Here is a 23,733-nt window from a genome sequence, read left to right as displayed (position 1 = left end):
CTTAATGAACTTGACATATAGATCCACTACTCCAAAGTTAATAAATCCAAAACGCCTAACCAACAAGCTTCACAAAGGACATTTAGTCGATCAGTACATCATCAGTTAAGTCGTTAAGAAACCATGCGTTTATACCCGGTTGCACCTCTCTCAGTACCTCATGAATCTATTCAGCATTGTATTGTTGGTGGATACAATATCCTAAAAGGTCCTCGCCTGTTAGTAAATCTTTCAAAAATTCATCGTGATCCCAGTATTTGGTCAAATCCTAATGAATTTCATCCAGAAGATTCTTGACAAATCAAAAGCACATTGATCTGAAAGGAAAACATTTTGTATTGTTTCCTTTTGGTAGCGGTAGAAGAATGTGCCCTGGTGATGCCTTGGAGTGGCAAGCGATGCGTTTCACATTAGCTAGTTTGATCCAACAATTTCTACTCAAAAGACCGTCACACGAACCATATGATATGGCTGAAGGTAATGGAATTACAATTTGCAAAAAAAACGCCACTTGAGGTTCTCCTTGCCCCCCGTTTATCCCATACTATGTATGGTACGAACAATGTATGATCTTCATTTATGTTATTCACGGATTCCAGCCGGCTACCATCTATGATTGTAACTAAGAAATAGAATCCATATCAAACTATAGATCGATGCCCAAAGTTTGAATATACAAAAATAAAATTCGGATGCCTGAAAGTGAAACAAGCTTCAATTTTTATTTTTATTTTTATGATTCGACCATAATTACAATATTAATTTCCAACTTCGTTGAAGGTTATTTCTAACCAAATATTTGTGTTCTTCAAAGGATACATAAGAAGACATAACCCTCCGAATAAAGGTAATTTATTGGACAATTAACGCTTTTTCGAACAATAAATCTCCAGTATATATACTTCATTATCTCATCAATGTAAGAGATGGCTGTGCATGGATCTAATCATCTAAACATGACATCATTAACGTCCGAGACAAAACAATAATTCACCGTTCAACAGTAACAACCACGTACTAATAGAGTAATAGCAAATATCATCATAATACATTGAATGTTCTCAATTCATTACAGACTACAATAGTTATAACTATTACCGCCAAATATTGTATGTATAACACTAGCAACACTATATATGTATCTACTTATAAATTACATTTAAAAAAAATAACCCCATTCAAGCCACGACTCAAGAGTAGCAAAGTTACAAAAAGAAAAAGGTAGGAATATATAACACAAAAGTAGATAAAAGAATTTCTGAACACATCGCTATAATTAACGACAAAATGAGAGCTCCCCCAGTTCTTATATGGGGTGATGAGAAAGATTGTGCAACCTCTCCTCGTATCCTTGCTTAGTTAAGAATAAGTTGCTAACCGAAATTTTTCGTTTATTTTTCTTCTTTCACATCCGCAAAGGGTTGAATGCTATTTACCAAACATCACGAAGGTATCTTCCTGACATTTGCAGATTCTTCACATAGAGTTCTGCCTTAGACGAGTCCAGAGATCCCTGAAATCAGCAAAATTATGATAGTTTGGTTAGTTAAATTCTCAATGGTATGAAGATAGTTCATCCATAATATGTAGAGGTGACCATATCCCGTTTTTACTAGCTCACTCAACAAATGCATTCAGGCTGTAAATTTTGTCTAATGGCAAATTGTTTATCAAAGACAAAGTTATAATATATTAATCATATACGTGAATAATTTATTTATACAACTCAAGAAGGGGAAGAAGAAAATAAACTGCTTGTGGTTCGGCCAGACCTATGAAGAAATGTGAATGTACTAACACAATATTCAGTATGACCTAAAGCCCATTTTGAAACATTAAACGACCTATTCGACTATACCAAATTTTTGGCACCACTAAAATATGGGTACTCGAACTCCACAGATGGTCAAATGTCTCTTGACATCTCTTAACTAATGAAAAGGAGAGAACTTTGGAACGAAGCCAAGATCAGCAAATAAACCAACTAAAAAAAAAGCACAAATATGACACCTCAAAGAAAGAGGTCACTTTTCGAGGCGGCCCAGATAGCATATAATATAATTAAATTCTCATTAATCACAAAGACAGTAACATGGACCCCAAATGATTTTACACCATATAATTTATGCAAGTCACCATCTCAGCCGGCTTCAACCATAAAATATACCTACTCATATATGTATGAATGAATAGCTACATACATGTATAATTTAATGCAAATGAAATCTTAGATGGAGTATAAATAAATAACTAATCATAGATTCTGTTGAAAAATTCTACGTACCTGTTCTTGGACAATTGTATGGATAGTTCGATGTACATCTTTGGCCATGCCTTTGGCATCACCACATACATATATATATGCTCCCTCAGAAAGCAAGTTCCAGATATCCGAAGCCTACAAACACATGTATGTATTAAAATCAAAAAAACTGAAAATTTTATATAAAGAACTAAACAGAAAAGGATGACATCTGTGAAATTGTTATTGGTGCTTTTCCTACCTTCTGAGTCATCTTGTGTTGCACATATTCCTTAGTGGGGCCTTCGCGAGAGAATGCTACAATAAGCTCGGAAAGAGCACCGGTCTCGACAAAATTATTAAGCTCGTCCTCGTATATGAAATCCTGAAGTAACATACAAAATTGTATGATTATCAGTTATCCAAAAGATGGTGACTAAAGTGGCATTTTCAGCTAATCAACTTATATATGGGTCAATTTGAGTAATCGTTCATCTATAGTCATACAGTTTGAGAGCCACCCGAAAGGCAACTTTGAGTCAGTAAACCCTCCTAAATCATCTTCTAAAAAAATCAGACAATTACCAATATATATGTATACATGTATTTCTGTATAAAAACAGATATGAAGTTTTACGGGGCCACCCCGCCCGACTTAGCAACCCATCTTAACCCTCCCCACCCCACCCTTTTCTTTTCTCCTAATTTACGTACCACTTTGCGATTTCTGCATCCAAAGAACAAAATGGATGATCCAAGCTCAGTTCCGGCTTCTTTCAGAGCTAACCTTTCTTGAAGGAAACCTCTAAATGGAGCTAATCCGGTGCCTGGGCCAATCATGATAACAGGGACTTTAGCATCAGAAGGAAGTCTGAAATTGGATGTTCTAACATAAATAGGCGCCCAACTGCAATCTTGACTTTCTGTCATCGGCACGGCGTTCTGAAAATGAACCATAAGGTTAAAATGTTTAAAATAAAGTCAGAGTTGATACTCCAATTTACAGTCAACAAAATCAAGTAATACCTTCATCCAGGTAGAACAAACTCCTTTATGTAGGCGACCTGCTGGTGTTTTCTCATAAACTAGTGCACAAGTAACGTGAATCCTATTTGGCGCCATCCTGCCATATAGTCTCATGTCAGTTTCTAGACGTTCTTGAATTTTGTTTTACGTATTAGTATATTAAGAAAGCTTCAAAAATTCAGGTGGAATGTAAAACTACTTACTTGGGGGATGAAGAGATAGAGTAATATCTGGGCTGCAAGCGTGGAGCAACAGATGCAAAGAAGACGCCGAGTGGAGGCTTGGCCGATGGGAAGGCCTCCATGACTTCAAGAAGGCTTCTATGGCTTGCAACTATCCATTGAGAATATTCATCCTGAAACACATCAGTTTTATATAAGCAAATAAATATCTATCAAACTAAACATCTTAGGCTATAAATTATCAGATAAATCCTAACCTTTCCAGCAGGAGACGCAAGAAATTTCAATCTATCGGCTTCAGTGGGATCAGTGGCATGAGCAGCTAAAGCAAGCAAAGCCGACTGACATACACAGGCAACAAAAGCATTTGTTAATAATAAATTCAGTTAGAAAGTACGAACAGTTAGCTTTCTAGATATACAAGAAGAAGTACCTTTTTGGGAGAGCTCAAAACATCAGCATAGGTAGCCAATGCTTTTCTTAAAGTACATGGAGGGAAAGGAGGTGGCAATGAGGCACCGCCTAGTGGTGTCCCATCTTCTTTATCAGTATGGACCGAGAAATAAGTGTCTGATGGTAAGCCTACTAATCTTTCTGCCTCGTCAACAACTTCACTTAGATTCTCACAGTAGACTCCAACATGGTCCCCGGTTTCATATCTGGAAAAGAAAATGTATAATTTAGTTCAAACACCAATTTACACATACAGGAGAAGACTGGAAGAGGTGATATGAAAAGAGGAACTTACGATAGCCCGGTATCAGAGATGTCAAATTCCAGATGAGTGCAAGAACGATCAGATTCAGGGGTGTGGAGTTCCTTTTTGACAGCCACATTGGATCTATAAGAAGCATGGATTATGTCATGTCGTAAAAAATGTAATGATGTTTTGCAAATAACAAATGGAACAGAAAACAATATGGTACCTGCATGGATGTTGTGCATCATGGACAGCATGACCATTTGTATGAATGTGATCACCATACATGTCTGGTTTCTCATAAAAGACAACACGGTATTCTGAAACAGCAGCCGTGTAGGGAGTAACAACAGTCGTATCATCCTCATCACGGAGCAATTGATCCAACTCAGGCCACACTAACTCTTTCCTGGAGAAGTGAAGTTCAATAAAATATTACAATCTGATCACTTAACAGTTAGACGAATTTGACATACTAGAAACAGCAAGGGTTTTTTTTTCTTTTCTCGTTCTAATACCATGCAGTGAAGTCATCTTCAATACATTGATCATCATCTCCCATACCCACTGGAACTATGCGCTTTGCACCTGTAAATAGTGATAAGTTTACCTTTAGATGAAGGGGGAAGCAATGACACGTTCACAAAGCAACATAATTATAAATAAAAATTGAAAGTGCCCATTTCTATATGCACTGTACCAATTAAAGCTAAAACTCAACATATCATTCATCATAAACAAACTCTGTAACCCTCAATACAGTTAACAAAGTTTATATCATCTTCAATAAAGAGGCAAATAGAGCATTTAAAAAAATTATAAACAATATCACATATTTTTTCACTTATATACTTTTTAGGTGAATATTAACGCTTTGGAAGATGATTAACTCTTGGGACAGAAAGTGCTTTCAAGTTACCAACATAAGTAATATCCTCTTGACAAAGCAACAATCTTTTTAAACAAAAGCGGAAAGGTAAGGAAATGAACATACCCTGCTCTGCAAGACTATCATCGACCACCTTTGCAATCTAAATACAACCAACAAAAATTACAAGAAATTAGATAACCAAATTCGACATAAAGTAATTATTAACAGAAAAGTTGCTACATATATTTTATATGGCACAACACAGCATTATCAGTTTGTTGGTTACCTTGTTAAAATGCTCATACTGTCTATTGCCAAGGCCAAAAACTCCATACTTAAGCTTCGTAAGCCATTCCCCTTTGTCATCACCCTACACCGATATCAAGAACGTTAAATCAACAGACAAAAAAACGGCTTAGGTACCACATTGATCTACTACTAACACAATAAATATTACCTCAGTAAACCATTTATAGAATCTAGCCGCATTATCTGTTGGCTCACCATCTCCATATCTACATTATTAATCATCCCACCAAATAATTCAATTAGTAACTACCTTACCAACTACCTACCACATTCTTTATACAACTTATCAAATCACAAAAATTCACCGAAATTCCTTTTTCTTTCCCGAAAATGGGAAATTTTGTACGTTGATAAACATGAATACGAAATAAACGGGCAAGTAAACTTACGTAGCTAAAAAGAAAAATGCCAAAGATTCTTTCTTTAGTTTCTCCTCATACTCATCATCATCAGCAGCATAATCATCCTACATACATTTTACCAAATAAACAGAATCTATTAAAGCTTTCTGAATCTATATCTATATCTATATCTATACTTTTCAAACAAAAGTATCACATAATCTAAACTTTACCAAATCAACAATCTTAAACACCGCCTTTTCGTATCGAACTTTAGCTTCCTCTACAAGTGCCTTTAAAAAACAAAATCAAATGTCAACCCTTTTCATCACTTTTTTCATATCACAAAAATCTATAATAATATAGATATAATTTCATTTCTACTCACAATTATTCTAAAATATATAAAAATTCAATCTTCATAATAATAAATATATATAATTATTTTCTCTTCAAAAACCTAACTTTTGGTTAGTAAAAAATTGTAAATTAGCAATTAGTAATTTAATTATTGGTGGCAAGTTTTATAAAACCTTATTTTATTTAATAATTAATAGAAATGGTAAAATATTATAACAAAAATAATATATTCTAAGGACTAATAATAATAAAATTTTGAGAAAAATATATATAATTGTAAAATAAATAATTAAAATGAATGGTAAAATATTATACTAAAATACTAACAATTATAAATTCTGAGGGCATTATATTATAATAATAATAATAATAAAATCTTGAGAAAAAAAATATATATATATATATATATAAATGGTAAGGGTAAAATAAATAAATAAATATAAATTGGGCTTTATTTAATAATTAAAATGAATGGTAAAATATTATAATAAAATACTAACAATTATAAATTCTGAGGGCATTATATTATGTAAATAATAAAATCTTGAGAGAAAAAAATTATATATATATATATAAATGGTAAAATAAAAAAATAAATATAAATTGGGATTTTTTTTCTACCTTGGCAAAACCTTCAGCAGTACCAGTTTGAGTACCAAAAAAGACAGTAACTTTAATTTTACCATCATCAATTTCTTCATCATCATCAATTTTACTGCCTTTTTTAGGAACAATAACAACAGGGGATTTACCACTCAAATCAGATTTATTTTTAAAAGATCTTCTCCAGATCAAAACGACGACGCATCCAATTAATATAGCTACAGAAGTTGTAAGTATCATAAAAACCTCTCTGTTATCAACAAGTAGCTTCATAACTGATTCTGATGATGACGTGTCTATTGTTAATAAAGCACTCATTAGATCATCAAAAGCTGGGATTTTTATTGAGTTTGATGATGTTTGCATTTTTTTAAAAGAGAGAAAATTTTGGTTTTATTTTTATTTATTTGAAGGGAAAAAATAAAATAAAATAAATTTTCTCTCTTTTATTTTTTTCTGATGAGGAGGGAGGGATTTTATGATTTATTTATGGAGGGGGTAGAGGGTGGTGGTTGGGAGAGTTTGAGGGGGGTTTTAAGGGAAGGAGAGGTTGTGAGTGAAAGAGATTGGTTAGACACACCCCACCTACTTCTGAATTTAACTATGGTTTGGTTTAGCTTATCTTCGTTATTTCCAACTTCTTTGGGGTAAAAGTTTGGGCAGAAAGGTGTACTGTAAAAATTACTGTAAATACATAGGTCTCATTTTGTCATTATTGTTTTTATCAATTGAGACTCGAGACGATTCGGGACAATTAAGGACGCATTTATTAATTAATAAAAAAAATATTTATAAATTCTGTATATTTAATTTTTTGAAAAATAGAAAGACGTTTTTATCTGCTGAAAACAAATAAAAGATTTAAAAACGCATCCAAAATAAGAAAATGTTATTTTCATTTTTCAATATAGAATACGTTTTGTAATATAATTCGATAAGTGGGAAGTTGGGGTTAGGGGTGTAAACAAGATGATACAACTTGCGAGCTACCCGAAATCGACTCGCAAATTACTCGAAATCGACTCAATCTTAGTCGAGTTGAGCTCGAGCTCAAGCTACTCGAGTAGACTGTCGAGTCGAGCTCGAGCCTCAATATATCTTACTCAAAAAGCTCGCAAGCTTAATCGAGCTTATGCTTACAAAATTACTTTTCTATCATGCCGAGCTTAATCGAGTCGAGCTTGAAATTGTCGAGCTTATAGGCCTAATTTGATTTGAAACTTAATTTAATTCTTAATCGAGTCGAGCTCGAAAGTGTCGACACATAAGGCGAGCTTGAGCTCGAGCTTGAAAATAAAGGCTCGGTCGAGCTCGAGCTCAAGTTTTGAGCTTCGAGTTTTACAATCGAGTCGAGCTCGAGCTTGGCACTGTGTCGGCTCGACTCGGCTCGATTACACCCCTAGTTGGGGTGAGGGGTGACAAACTGATGACTTGATGAGGACGGGGGCAAGGGGTGACAAAGGAGAGAGTCAGGACGTAGTAGGAGAGTTAGTATAATTTGAAGTTTTTGAAAATTTAAACAAAGAAATGTGAAATATGAAAAACAATAAAACTTGATGTTTTAATTTTCAATATAAAGTGAAAATTTGAGTTTTTGTTTTCTTGTCAGACATTTTCCATGTTTTTTTAAAAACAAAAATGCAAAACAAGAGTTGTTTCACCAACTAAATGCCCCCTAAGCCTCTTGTAACAGTGAATTTTTTTTCAGTTCCCTTTTATGTTACATCACCGCCATGTTACTTATTTCTCAACTCCATTTTATGACATATTTATGTCAAAAACTTTTATTTCTAACTTTTTCTTACATCTTCCTTAATATATTATTATTTCTAATTAAATAAGCATAAAAATAAAATACTACACATTTTTATTAAATACAAATTTTACTAACAAAATAATACATTACATTAATTAAAAAACATTACATGAGAAAAGTTATCTTAATAAAAAGATTAAACTAATAAAAATATACATATAATTAAAAAGACATTACATTATTAAAAAAACAATTACATTATATTGATTGTAGTTTGCCATATTTGTATGAGCCACTTTTACAGATATTTGTGTTTTTGTCGACTACACAAACAAAGAAATGTTGATCTTGAATTGCACAACATAATATTAATTGCATCAAACAATACTATGACGAAAATGAAAATATTAGAATGGCGTGAAAACAAAAGAATATTTAGAAAAGCAAGCTCATGATGCAAGGTCCCAAACTCATTTTAGGAAAATTAAGAAATTTTTTTTTTTTAAAAGATGCGCCGCATTTTTGTTAGACATGAAACATGCGCCGCATTTTTTTCTCAGAAGGCACCCAAACTTTAGACTTCCAGAAATGCGCCGCAGGGACCAAAATATGCACCTGACAGCAAAAACATCCATTTTGACATTACATACAACTAGTAAACATTTTCCAATCATTTTCATACTTCAAACCAATTTTCCAAACTTCAAAAATAGTTAAATACACATGACTTGACATTCCAAAAGCTTTTATTTGATCAAGTGTACGATTTACAATGAAATGGGTCATATTACCCAAGTTGACATCGGCTAGGGTTTTACAATACATTAAGATACCAAAGGCTATGACTCTAACCCAACTTTTTGCATAAATGTACATAACAAAACTTTATCAAAAACACTACATATGTACCAAGAGCCACTGAGTTCAAAAGGGCTACTACGGGTTCTAGCTTCATACAATTTTTACCGTAAAAGTCAACATTTCACCATTCAAATCATCTATATTCTTCAAAGCACTAAATCTTGTTTCCATTTTCGGGACAACCTATAAAAAGGGTAAACAACTAAAAAGTAAGCCAAAGCTTAGTGAATACCATTGCATACGCTTATACACACAAAGGAGGGCAAAAACACAAAGGACCATCACATGTAGCCAATGGCATCGTCATACAATCACTTACATACTCACCTTTGCGCTAACAAAACATACATGGATCCATATACGCTAAACAATAATCTCAAGAGGTTCTTAGGCCTCAAAGGTTCTTAGGCTTTATCTCAATACAACAAGAGGTTCTTAGGCCTCATCTCAATTCAACTATGGAATTCTTAAGTCCCGACCTCAAATTAGGCCCTAACGCCAAATCGATTACCACACACGGAATCCACCATCATATGGTAATCGACCCGACGTACATATAATCGTATGCAAGAGTACTCAGCTCCTTCGCGACAAGCAAATCCATGATGACCACATAACAATCAAATTGCTTTCCACGTAGCAATAATTCACAATTTACACATATAAGGTCATCAAGCTCAATTACTTCATACACAAGGCTAACAAGCCATACTTTACTATCTTTACTAGCATCTCAATGTCCAACCCAACTTTTACATAATTCACATTCTCATCATTCTCTAAAGTTGGCTTCTTTCAAAATCTCATTTTACTTTCACAACACCATGGCCATAACTCATTTTAATACAAAAATCACAATTTCATTATCTCACCATTATAACCTGATGTGACTAATTTATACCCATCGTCCACATCATTATTGGCCATTTATTTAAGTACTTTAAGTCGATTTTATGTGCATTTGGCGCGTTTATGGTGTTTGTTAGTGTTTTTAGGCTCTAAACAGGTTACGCGTTCATTTGGTACATTTTCGGAAGACTTACTGGCCTAGAAGTTGATTTGTATTTCCGAGAGTTGTTTCAAGTGGAAGAGATGCAAGTTTCAAGAATGGAAGAAGAATTTGTATACATGCATGTGACTGCGCCGAAGTGGGATATACCTTGTCCACTGCGCCGCAGTCCAATCCCACGGAAAGATTGTGAACAAACCCCACTGCGCCACAGTGGGGATTGCAAGAGGTTGATTGCGTCGCAGTCGTCAAAAGGGAAAAAGAAGCCGAGGAAAAGGATTGCGCCGCAGTGGAGGTATCCATTGTCACTGCGCCGCAGTCACCCGAAAGTCAAAGTCAAAGGCCTCTCACTGCGCCGCAGTGGGTGCACGGGGTTAAAAGGTTTCTGGATGAATTTGCATCAGAATTTTGGGAGTATAAATATAAAATAAACCCAATTTTTCCAATTATCTAAAATCTTTCTATGAGCTGTTCTACAAGGGTTCTTCAATCTCCAAGCAAGTTTCCTTAGGCGGATTCATTGAAGATTCACGAGCACCCATCTAGATCATATCTACTTTTATTGTCTTGCAATTTCAATTTCTCAAACGCTTGGTACATCATGTTTCTCTTTATATTTAATTATTATTTTGAATTGATCATGAGTGGCTAAATGTTTAATCATCCACCTTGATGAAACGAGACGAATGATGTGATTGCAATATTTTTAATTCAAAAGGGTTTATTTAATTATTGTTATTCCGTGATCTTGATGATTTAATTCTTTTTATTAATTAATATGATATTGGTTACATATAAATTCTTCGTTGGTGGTATCAGTTGAATGTATGTGTGATTTTAAAACGGTTACTTGTCTATGAGTAATTATCACTAGTTCATGGTATGATAGTGAATATTATTTTAAGAAAAGAGTAATTTTGTCAACGTGATTCATAGCGGTTGGTGGTACAACGTTATTGTCACATAGGTGCAATTGATAATTCGATAGTCACTAAAACTAATTGTTGGAAAATTTGTCTTAGCTTTGGTGGTACCGGCTTGGGTAATTTAACTAGCAACTTAGGTGATTCGGTAATTTGTTCACGGTTGGTGGTACCACGTGAGCACCTTAATCTTGTCACGATTATCTTTAAACTCAAACGAATTTGGTCTTAATAAAATGCAATCACATTTGAAGTCGAGTGAAGTCAAGGTGGATGACTTGTCTTAATATTGTCTGAAGTTCTTCTTACTTTTATGCAATTGGTTTTTCAAATTCATTTTACTTTTATTGTCAAAAGGATTTTCGAAGCAACACCCGTTTTCCAAACCATTTCATTAAACAACTAGTCAATTCAATCCCTAAGAACGAACACGGTCTTACCTGTTAGCTATATTACAAACGGCCAGGTCCACTGCCCGATAGTGCGTAGTAGTGAGTTTTTAGGTAATTCTAGTTTTATAAATTTAAAGCTCGATTTTGCACATCCATACACATTTTACTCAAAAATCATTATTTCCATCTTCTCATAATCACTTCTATATAGTCATACTACATTATTACTCAAAATCTTCATTTTCTTGCTTTGGCCATAAAAATCACTAAAAACACTTTCATTAAAATATTCATGAATTCACATATCAGCATGTTCCATTACAAGGAATTAGAAAAGCATTACAACATAACCAACTCATTTCAAAATTCTCAATTTGTCAATTTTCATGAACTCTAGCTTCGTTTTTATGTAAATAACCCATTATAAGAAAAACCCTCAATTCTTATCAATTCAAGAACCCTAAATTGAAATTAATCTAAATGAACCCAAAATTAATTACTTGCATGAACCCTAATTTAATTAATAATGAAGTGAAAATTATACCTTGGAGCAATAATCACAATAAGATGGAAAATGGAAATATCACTTGCTTTCTCTTTTCTTCATTTTGTGTGCATCAACACACACTCTAAAATATCTATTTGAAATTACTAGAATACTTGAAGTTATTATTATCAATTTAAGGGTTTCTTAGAGTAAATTTGAAGTAGAACACACACATGAAATGAAGAATTGCATGGATGAAGGAAGGAAGAAAGAATTAGGTGGGAGTAGGATGGCTCAAGGAAAAAGAAAATGGCTGGCATCTCCTAGTGATGCCACGCCTCTTTTAGTTTTTGATGGATAAAATACCCGATATCCACTAAAGTTTCAACTAAATTAACCGTGTATTCAAAAATAAAATGCTAGGAAATTATTTTAATGTTAAAAGTATAATATAAAATTAATTTATTTTGCCTTTTAAAATCTTGGGGTGTTACACATGATCTCGCCTTGAGAGTTTTTTTTATAAATAAATATATATTCTTGTGACACGTTGAAGACACAATGCCATCAACGATGTCATGTCGTGAACCGTGGCATGGCCGTAACACACCGTTGCGGCCTTAGGCTTGCCACTCATGAATTGAAATGATTGTGAATAATTGCAAACTCTCAATTGATCTAAATCATTATAATTGATAGATGATAACAAAAAGACAAAAAAAAATGTGTTTAATCAATTAATATTCAATAAAAGATCATAATATTGTTTTCAAAATATTTTCTTTATTAAAAAGTGGATGATTTTTCTTTCACGAAACGATATAAAAGTTCCTTTAAAAGATTTTTCAATCATATCTTTACTACTATATAAGATAAACCCGAGAGGATGAGTTGAAGAAGTTGTGACAGAACAAGCTATGTTACAGAATCAGCAACTATTGAACCCCGAAAGAAAGAGGTCTACTAGTAGAGGTTCGTCTTATCTTCATTCTCCTCACTTAAATGACTACTCAAAACAAGACACTTTCTTCATTGAACCAAAGAAGATTATTCAAGAATCCCATTCTACGACACTTCCCTAATAAATCAACATATATCACAAAAGTATAATTAAGTTAAATGAAAACAATTTTGCTCCTTCAAAACAATTTTGTCTATAATTTTTTATTTTAGCTGAATGTTTAATATTACTCAAAATTAAAAAATTAATTAAATGATTGGATGCTACTCTCGCCGCCCCACTAAATGTGTCCACTTTTAAATTTTCAAAGTCTTTGTTTTTATAACTTTGACCTTGAATATTTTTGTTTGTGTTGTATAATATTTGATGAAAGTTTTATGATTTAATTGAGTTTTAAATATGCTTGCATGAGTATAATTTTCATTAAGTATTATATAACACAAAAACAAAAAAAATATAGATTAAGTCAAAGTTGAAAAACAAAGACTTTGACAACTCAAATTATGATTAGTGAGACGGATGAAGTATAAAAATAAATTGAATATCAAGTTGTATAGTTTTATTGGAGAGTTTCAAAAAAAAAATAAACATACTTATATATAATAAAGTTATAATAATAATAACAATAATAATAATAATAATAATAATATACATAGAAGAAAATAAAAATAAGTAACAACAAGTATAAAAAAATATGTTTACCAATTAAAATTACCATGTAAAATTAAATTAGATGAGTATATAAAATGACAATGTATATAAAGTAAGTTTCTTTCTTTCGCAGGATTCCAGTTAGTTCAATCAATTTTGTCTTCTATGCATATATATTGGTCATCCGTGTTTCTTTTGCCTGCTAGAGTTACCACTAAAATCGAATAGATATTTCGTGGCTTTCTTTTGAGCCAAGGAGTGTTGAAAAAAGGGTAGGTAAATATTGTGTGGGATGTGGTGTGCCTCTCAAAACAGGATGATGGTTTGGTTATTCAACGTTTAGATCTTTGTAATATTGTTTTAATGACTACTCATATATGGAACATTTAAATTCAAAAAGACTCCTTATGGGTGAAGTAGATTCATACGCATAGGCTCAGAGTAAGAGTTTTTGGGAGATTCCTTTGAAAGACAACTTATCGTGGAGCTTGAGGAAATTGTTACAATTCGACCGTTGGTTAGAAAACATTTTTTGTACTCGCTTGGTAATGGAAATTCTACATCGGCCTGGTTTGATAATTGGGCTAATTAATGTCCACTTATTAACTATATTGGTCCTAGAATGCTAAAAGATGCAGGATTTGATTTGGATTTAAGAGTTGGTGATATTATCAATAATGGAAGCTGAAAAATGCCATCATCTTGGATATTCTCTTCTTTTAATGTTCCTGCTCTTTAATTGTGTTCTTTGGATGTTTTCAAATGGCGCTTTATTGTGGGAGGTTTAGAAGACTTATGTGTCATTAGCATGGAATGATTTACGTAATAGAGCTGCCAATGTTGACTAGTTTCACCTTGTCTGGTAGAAACAACGTGTCCCCAAGTACTCGTTTCTTCTTTGGATTGTTATGCATGGAAAACTTAAGACTCAAGACAAGCTATGTCCATGAGACTTATGCTTGCGCAATGCGGTGGCGGTGGGGTAGTGATGGCGGATGTGGTAGTGATGACGGTACGGTAGTGGGGGCAGCAATGGGGACGGTGATGGAGGTAACGATGATGGTGAATGTAAAAGTAATATTGATGTTGAAGGTGATATTGTAGTTATTTTAATTTATACCTTAAATTATTTCATTAAGAGTATTATAGGTATATTAGATAGAGATGTTTAAATTAATGAATAAAGAGAAAAGTATTTTGGGTTTTTTAAGGGTATAAAATTTAAAGAAAAAAAAGGTGATTTGTTTTATTCGATAGTATTAATTATACACTTAACATAAAATTCAATGGTACATTAGCTTTTGTTATTGAAAAGTTCAATATAGTCTTCAAAAGAAAATAGAATAAATTATTTTTTTAATAATAAAAATAAAGATAAAATATAATTATTTTTTGTGGCTATTCATTTATGAAAGTGTGTGTACGTGTTTGGGTGGATCAACGTGTTCCGTGTGCTGTGCATTTCTTTTGCACTGTCTTCTTAAAATGCTATAAAAAATTCCTAGAAATTTTAATTACGACTCTAGAGTTTCAATAAGTTTGATATCAAACCCTTTTTTTTAACGGCTCAAACCCTTCTAATCTATCTAGTAGTCTTCTGAAATTGGCACGTGCTCTAACATGTCCACCCATTAAAGGTACGCGGGGCTTTGATTTCAACTTTTAACCAACCCCATACGCATTCTCTAGACACCTTCATTTTTAAATTAAATTATAATATATATTTATTTGTTAAATAGATAGAGTTTTTTTCATTTGAGTCTTAAAATTTCTTTGAAAACAAAAAAATAAAAAATGAATTTAAAATAAAAAATGCGAACAAAATAAAATAAATAAAGGCAACAATGCTTTAAAATGAATTTAATCTAATTTAATAATAACTGTTGATAGATCCACATATAATTTCAGGAAAAAGTCCTCCTAAAAAAGGCTATACCTTTTAGGACAACTCAAAAGAAAAATCTTAATGTAATTTTTTAATGAAACGATTACGTAAGACTTTTTTTTGCAATTTACAATATATCTTTTTTTAAATTTAAGTCATTCCTTTATATTTAGAACGATCAAATCATTACGATTATCTCTAATTTAAAAACATATAAAACATACAAAATATTTTAGTTATACTTTGATGATTAAAGTTAGAGTAATATATATTTTCTGTATATTCGACTAAGCTGATCAAATTATAGATTCAACCACTCTTGAACTCTTAACAATATAAAAGGTATACGTGTAAATATTATAAAAATATGATTCAATGAGTATATACATGTAAATAGTATAAAAATTTGGCAAACTTATATATATATATATATATATAATATATAATATATATAGAGAGAAAGGGAAAAGTGAGTATGGGTTGTTCCCCATCTAAACTTAGATGGGGAACCCCTCACATACAAATACTTTATTATTTGTTTGAATTTAAAATAAATACATGCCCCCATGATTTTTATGATTATAAAACCATATGTGAGGGGTTCCCCATCTAAGCTTAGATGGGGTACAACCCCATACTCACTTCCCCCATATATATATATATATATATATTAAAACAGTAGGAATCCTAGCCTTCTAAATCATCCTCCCCAATTCAAAGCTATATTTAAATGTTGTCACATAAGATTTATCCTATGCGGCATCTTCATGTTTTATTACAATATTAATCTTATTTATAGAAAATATAGAATAAAATTGAATATAGAAAATATAAAATAAAATTGAATATAGAAAATATAGAATTGGAGAGATCGTATATCAAAAACAATATATTTATGGGATCGATCAACATTAATTTGGCAAGAATATTACAAATCCACAAATTTTTATATACCCATTATTATTATTATTATTATTATTATTATTATTACATCAATCAATATTTATATTACTAAATCCTTATTAATGTTAAAATTGTACGTATTTACAATTACAAATTCGTTTACTATTTTCAGTTGTATGTATTTACATTAGTAATTTTATAAAAAGGGCATCATGAATTGGAAATAATATACTTTATATGAAGCAATAGACGATAGTAGAGGTAGCAAAATAGGTTGCCCATAGTCCAAACATCTTCACCTAATTCTTGAACATATACTCCGGGCACTCCAATAAATCGAATTCGCATCTTTCAACTTTACACGTAGGTCTACACTTCATTGTTTTGTTTTGTTTGCCTAATTGTATGTTGTGGGTATTCGACCAACTATAACAATGCTTTAAAGTATAACCAAAGTCTTCAATGTCAAATTCAACCTGAATTTAGGTCTATTTGTATGCTACAACATTATGTATGGAGTTCACATTATATAATTCTATCATTCAGAGAACATTGTGTATGGATGGTCACTATATTTTTCATGTTTCATTATATAGTTTATTATAACGCTATATAAAAAGCTATCAGAAGGTGCTCACGTGACGGTCTCTGAGCTCGTCACGTCAGTATTTTCCTACGTGGCATCACCATATTAATCCGGATGACACATCAGCAGCCATATTGGTGCCACGTCAGCTATTTATGTACTCGTATTATATATATATATATATATATTACATGTGTACAACCACCTATATGTTAGGTTATAATTGGCAAAAATTAGGCCTTGAGTTTCGAACCGTAGACCTCTGAATTCAAAGTTTGGGCTTTGGCCAACAAACCATGAACTTTGTAATGCTAATTTAACTAACATTAATAAATAAAAGGGCTTTTCGGTTTTAAAGGTACTGAAGTTGTAATTTTTTATTTTAGGAGGAACCATTCTTTATTTTCGTATATTGTGGGTTATGTTTTGTAAAACAGCTTCTATGTTAACATATCCTAAAACCGGGTAGTGGTTTTTGTCAGTATAGTGGTTTTTTAATTATTTTATCTTTAATTAAATTATACAAAATCCAACAACGTGTTATTTATCCTCTTTAAATACAAAATTCAAAACAATATCTCAAAACCCTAATTCCATAGTTCCAAAAATGGAACCCCAAATCCCAAATCGTAATCACGATCCAGCCAAAAATTGATGTCGGCCATGTCTTCCTCTTCTTCAATCAGAAGTAAAGATCATTCCTACTATGGCTATTGCGACTGTGGGCACAAATTAACCCCACGTACATCGTGGACAGCCAAGAACCCAGGTCGAAGGTTCATCTCTTGTCCACAAAAGGATTCAAGAAGCAAGTGTGGGGCATATAAGTTCTTGGATCCTGAACTGCTGAGTGATTACTACAAAGACTTGATGTTTCAGTTGCATCAAAACATGGGGAAAAAACTAGTCAGTAACATATCTGCAAGGTCTGAGGAAGATGGAGAACCAAGTTTGGAGTTCTTAAATCTTAAGGAAGAATTGAAGATCAAAAAGTCAAACATGAAAATTTATGAGAAATTGGTGTTTGTTTTGCTACTAGTTATTATGTTTTTATGTGTTTGTATTGGTTTATATGTTTTGTAAAAGAAAATGAAATCAACTGGAATGTTTATTGGTTACAATTTGGTTTTTTTTTACGTTATTATGGAAAATTATGTATATGTGCAGACAACCAAATTGTTGTTGCAACAAAGTTTATTTTCACATTATTAAGGAAAATTAAGTATATGTGCAGACAACCAAATTGGTTACATGGTTTATTTTCACATTATTAATGAAATCAATTGGAATGCTTATTGCTACAAAGTTTATCAAACATATGGAAAATAATAAAAACTGCAGACAACCAAATTCTTGTTGAAGAGAGTTTAAGTTCATAAGGATGATATATAACGATCATACATTACAAAATTTAGGCAAGCAGCCTCATCCTATTGGATTTGTTTGGCATTAAGCCTGCCTATATGATCATACATTATCAAAGTTTGAGTACAATCCTGAAACATACCTACTACTTAATATACATAAGTTCATACAAGCCACCTACTTTCTACATAATTAAAAGTTGTTTAAAAGTGTTCATACATGACACAACACATTGGCATCAAAATAACTTGGAAAACCCAACATTGATCACTCAATGTTGACTGCAGAGTCAAAAGTGCTTCCAGGACCATCAATCTTCTTTGCCAGCTTCATGGCTAATATTCTTTGGCTTCTTTCCCTCTTCTTGATTGTAGATGGTTGTGTTTTAACTTGCTTGTTTGCACCTCCTGCTTTCCTGATAATACAACCAGTATCACTAACACTTGCATTTGACCCACCAGCAGCATGCTTGATCACAGATCTTCCTTCACTTGCAGGTTCCAGTTGAGGGGCACTCTTTCTGACCACACTTCTTGTTTCATGTGCAGAATCTGTTGGGCCTTCAACACCACCACCAAGTACATCCCTCTCCATCATTCTCTTTACTGCTGCAACAACCCTCTTCTTTCCCTCATTACTTGCCTTTTTTCTCAATGCTGCCAAAGTTTGTTGTTTCTTAGCAAGTTCTTCACTAGCACTAGGTATGGGCACATCTTGAGGCCATATTGGCACAGGGATACCATCTGCTCCACCTATAAATGATTCATTATTTATTGGATCAACACATATCCCAGCACCCCACCAAGTTGGAAACCTATATGGACCTAAAATTACATACACAAGTATTTTAGGCAGTTAATAATTAAATGTACACAATGCTAGTAACATTAACATGGATAATAAAGCATACCTCTTGTCTTCTAAAAGCCAACACTAGTGACACCTAGACCAACACTAGCCTTGGTTAGAACACTGTGTGAGTTGATAAGCACATTGTCTGCATATTTCCTAGATGGTCCAACACTTGTGGCTTTCATTGGGCTTTTTTCTTGTAACACTTTGCTTTTGGTCCATCTTGGTTTTGGCACAATTGGTGGAGAACTGCCTTTTCCAGTTTGGCTTTCCTGGGTCTGTATTGGAGTGGAGTACTGTTCAGCATGTTCTTCTACTGCAGGTCTCACTACTGGGCTTGAGTTTTCTTGAACTATGTTACCACCAGTTACATTGACTGTTGCTTCATACACATTGTCACCTCCAAATGTTGCCCTTGCAGTCCCTCTAGAATTAACACCAATTTCCACACTTGCTTGTGCCACATTCTAACCATTTAGTGAAACACTTGCTTGTGCTCTAGATGCCTGAGTATGCCTTGACCCACTAGCTTGGGCTTCAGTCTACCCCTGGTTTGGTACTCTCTTTGGTCTCCCTCCTTTGTTTGGCATTTTAGCTGGCCTTTCCAACTCCTCATTCACACATTTAACCTTATTGTGTCCTTTCTGACCACACTTTCCACATGTCATGACCATCCCTTCTTTGCTAATCCTGTTAATGTTACCCCCAACTGCTCTAGACCTCTGACTACCCAATTCATGTGATGCTCTTCTTCTTTTTTTCTTGGGTTTGCCAGGCATCTTCTTAGCTGGTGGTGGCAAGGGTTTTTCCATTGTGTTTAGTGCCCATGTACTCATCCCTCCCACTGGCATGATATGATAGTTATAAATTTCAAAGTACTTGTGTTTTCTAAACCAACTTGGCACAAAGTCTTCTGGGCATCTACCTATCTTAAAGATGACAGCACAACCATGTGGACATGGGATCCCTGACAATTCTCACATTCTACAACTACATGTTCTATCTGTTAAGTTAACTTTAAATGACTCATATAATTGTCTAACTTCCCAATGTGGACCCCCAGCATGAAATGGTTTCCAAAACCTGCTAATATATTTCCAATTAATACAAAATCCAGTAATGTATGTAAATGAATAATCAATTTATAAATGCAAAACTAACATTTGTTGATCTTTCACCCGTTCCAATCTGTTTTGTATAGATGGACAGATGTCACCCTTCCACTTTGAGCATAATGTTCTCATGACAGATTGCCTCTCCATTATTATAGCTCTGATAGCTTCAAACATTGTAATGATAGGCTTGTTTCTAACACTCAATATCACAGAATTGAAACACTCAGAGAAACCATTTTCAACACTTTCACACCTTCTATTCAGTTTGAAATAAGCCCTAAACCAGGTCCTTGGATTCTTATCCATTAGATACTGATGTGCTCTGGGGTCTACATCCCTAATATCTTTCATGACCTTCAAAAAAGGGCAGGGTAACTAGCTTTTGAAGCAGCCCAAAACATAGACCTAAATTGGACACCACTAAACCTCTTTCTAAACCCTTCATATATGTGTCTAGCACACTGCCTATGCTCTGCATAAGGCAGCATGTCTTTGACAGCTTCAATCAATCCCTGTAACATTATTTAAGTAGGTATCACTATGAAAATTGAAACTAACAAGTAATTTTAAAATAACAACCATTATATAACAATGTAATGCAGGAAAACTAACATGCAGTTATCAACACTTATCAAATAGCATAATTAGTTATGATTGTAATGTAATAAGGGTTACCTTGTGTTGATCAGAGATGACAGTTACTCCCACTCCACACTCAATATTAAGATCTCCTGAAAGTGCTCCCAAAAACCAAGTCCAATTGTCTTTGTTCTCAACATTAACCAAGGCCCATGCAATTGGGTATATATGGTTGTTGCCATCCCTCCCTATTGCTGTCAGCAACTCACCAGTAGCTAGGCTCTTTATGAAACAACCATCAAGAGCTATTACCTTTCTGCAGCCTGCCTTCCAACCTTCTTTCAACCCTTTAAGACATATGTACATCCTTTCAAAATATAACTTGCCTTCTGGACCTCTATTACAATTGAGGGTAAAAGTTGATCCTGGGTTGGATGCAATCAACTCTTGCTGGTATACCCTGTGCATGCCATAATGCTCTTCAATTGACTTTTGGAACTCATTTAAAGCATATGTCTTAGCTGCTCTACACGGATTGGGGGTGACCATGCACTTGTACTTCTTCATGACCATGTCTGCAATCTGTACTAGCTTGATGTCTGTAAATGCTCTGATTTTGTTACCAAATTGTTTGCCTATCCATTTGTAACTGACTAGTGAACCAAATCTGAAGTTCCTGGTGCAGTTATGGTCATCCCACAATGAAACAACTTGGAATGAATTCTCTTCAGTCATTTTCTTCCCATAACACCTCCATGGACATTTACTTTCCTCACCCTTCACCATTGCTAGATACATGTTCTGCTTTCTTTGCTTACCTATAACTGGATCTTTTACAATAGGTGGTCTTTGACCACATCTTGCAATTACCTTCTTTTGAGTACTCTTTTCATACCATAATGAGAATCCATTGGCTAAACCATAGTATGTTAAACACTCTTTAAAGGCAAAATGATTTGGATACCTCTCACCAACCATAGGTTTCTTCAGTCTCCATGGTATATCCCTATTATGAATTGGCCACTTCTCTAGATTTTCAGCCATCTGAAATGGATCCTGTTGCTCCTCATCCTCATTTCCCTTTAGTTTTCTCATTAAAGATGTAATAAATTCATCATGCTCAACAACCATGTCAGCTTCAGGGTTTATGTTGCCTAACTGACCAACAAGTGTAGGTTGTTTCTTGGTTTTAGGCAGTTTCTTGGCCTCAATCTTCCTTAGTCTCATCTCCCTTAACTCATCTTCCGCCTCTGATAAATAGTCTACAGAAGCTGTGTCACTTTCACTGTCACTAGAGCAATCAGCCTCAAATACATAGTCACTATCTGACTCAGAATCCTCAACAACCTCTTCTTCTATGGTCTTTCCCTTTCCCTTATCATTTTCTGCAAACAACCTTCTAGCAAGTTTCATAGTAGGAGGCTCTTCTACAACAGGCTCATCTTCATCTAAATCTTTTGCATCTGTTGCCCTGCTTTCTACATTATCAGTATAATTATCCACATCTACTGGATCCTCTATGGCTTCATCTTGTAAACCAGCTGGGGGACGACTAGGTGGGGTCTTACTAGAGGAACCAATGGCATTGCCATCTTCTATTTCACCAGGGTTTACTTTCTTTGTTTTCAAACACAAATAATCTTCCAATGCCTCCTCATGGGTTTGCAAATGATTCAAATACATATCAATCTTACCATAACAATAAGCAATGTCATACAGACAATCTAAATCCTTACTATCTTGTATCTTAAGCAACCCACTTGGCAAATCAGTTCCAGGAATCACATAGTATATACCAGACACCATGGATAAGGTGTTCTTTTCAAGCATAGCAAGTAATTCATCGACGGATTCATATTTTTTCAAGTTTAAGGGTAATACCTGACCATCAATATACCTAGTAGGTCCATAGTAGAAAACACCATCAAAGTGAACATCAACCTCAAACGTACTCACAGTCATCTGTAACAATAAGTTGCAGAAGAAAGAAATTAAAAAATTAACTAATAAATAAAATACTGTTATTCACGTTGTTCAAGACATGCTTCCCATGCAACTTACCTACTGAATAACCCAAAAAAATAAAAAAAAAAAATTTTAAACCCTAATTTTCCATAAAATTTGTTAGAACACAAATATTTAATAACGATATCGTTTTATTTTTAAATCTTGTGTTTATACAAACGTTTTTATCAAATTTAACATATATTACTACCAACCCAAAACCCAAATACTTAACTAACTGTGGAAAAGAGACGAATGGAATCAAACCTTTAATTAATCACCAACAACTAAAAACGGCTGAAGCAGCAGTATGATGATCACCATGTAACTTAAGTTTAGGGTTTTTGAAATAACCGATGCTTATTGTGTTTGTGTAAAGTGAAGGGGACCAGAGATAGAGAGATACAAATATATGTATGAATATATGAAAATGTGTTTGTGTTTCTGTATATCAAGTATATATATATATATATATATTTTTTATTAACTTGCTACAGTACAACGCACTAGCTACAGTGACTGGCGGCTCAAAAATCCCGCCCATTTACGAGTCAACGAGTCAAACACACACAAAACCGGACACGTCATCTTAAGTAAACCAAATGGTGGTTTTGCCCCCCACAAAATGTGAACTTTTACACCCCCACAATATACGAAAATAAAGAATGGTTCCTCCTAAAGTAAAAAATTACAACTTCAATATCTTTAAAACCGAAAAGCCCTAAATAAAACTGACTACTAAATGTGATTTAAAATTCAAAAGGCAAAAC

The 23,733-nt window shown here is 33.6% G+C and overlaps 1 protein-coding gene across 1 annotated transcript; it reads right to left on the bottom strand.

Annotated features, from left to right (window-relative positions):
- Positions 1–1,026: 1,026 nt before the first annotated feature.
- On the bottom strand, positions 1,027–7,028 carry LOC122600830 (NADPH--cytochrome P450 reductase 1). The gene is made up of 17 exons (XM_043773603.1): positions 6,653–7,028; positions 5,905–5,964; positions 5,720–5,796; positions 5,479–5,536; positions 5,308–5,391; positions 5,145–5,181; positions 4,669–4,738; positions 4,377–4,559; positions 4,199–4,291; positions 3,884–4,109; positions 3,708–3,791; positions 3,472–3,623; positions 3,269–3,365; positions 2,957–3,184; positions 2,505–2,627; positions 2,285–2,398; positions 1,027–1,513 (listed from the first exon to the last, which is right to left on the bottom strand). Exons 1-17 carry the CDS (start codon positions 6,998–7,000, stop codon positions 1,433–1,435), a joined length of 2,115 nt encoding a protein of 704 aa, XP_043629538.1. The 5' UTR covers positions 7,001–7,028; the 3' UTR covers positions 1,027–1,432.
- Between the last annotated feature and the right edge of the window lie 16,705 nt (positions 7,029–23,733).

This window comes from Erigeron canadensis, chromosome 5 (assembly GCF_010389155.1).
Source record: "Erigeron canadensis isolate Cc75 chromosome 5, C_canadensis_v1, whole genome shotgun sequence".
Lineage (NCBI taxonomy): Eukaryota > Viridiplantae > Streptophyta > Magnoliopsida > Asterales > Asteraceae > Erigeron > Erigeron canadensis.
Note: the sequence above shows the minus strand (reverse complement) of the source record. Positions and strands in the feature narration are given on the sequence as shown.

Coding starts and splice junctions, on each gene's coding strand:
- LOC122600830 (XM_043773603.1), bottom strand. CDS start 7,000: ATGCAAACATCATCAAACTCAATAAAAATCCCAGCTTTTGATGATCTA. Junction 5,392..5,478: donor TCTATAAATGGTTTACTGAG/GTAATATTTATT, acceptor ATATCGGTGTAG/GGTGATGACAAAGGGGAATG. Junction 2,628..2,956: donor GATGCAGAAATCGCAAAGTG/GTACGTAAATTA, acceptor ATGTTACTTCAG/GATTTCATATACGAGGACGA.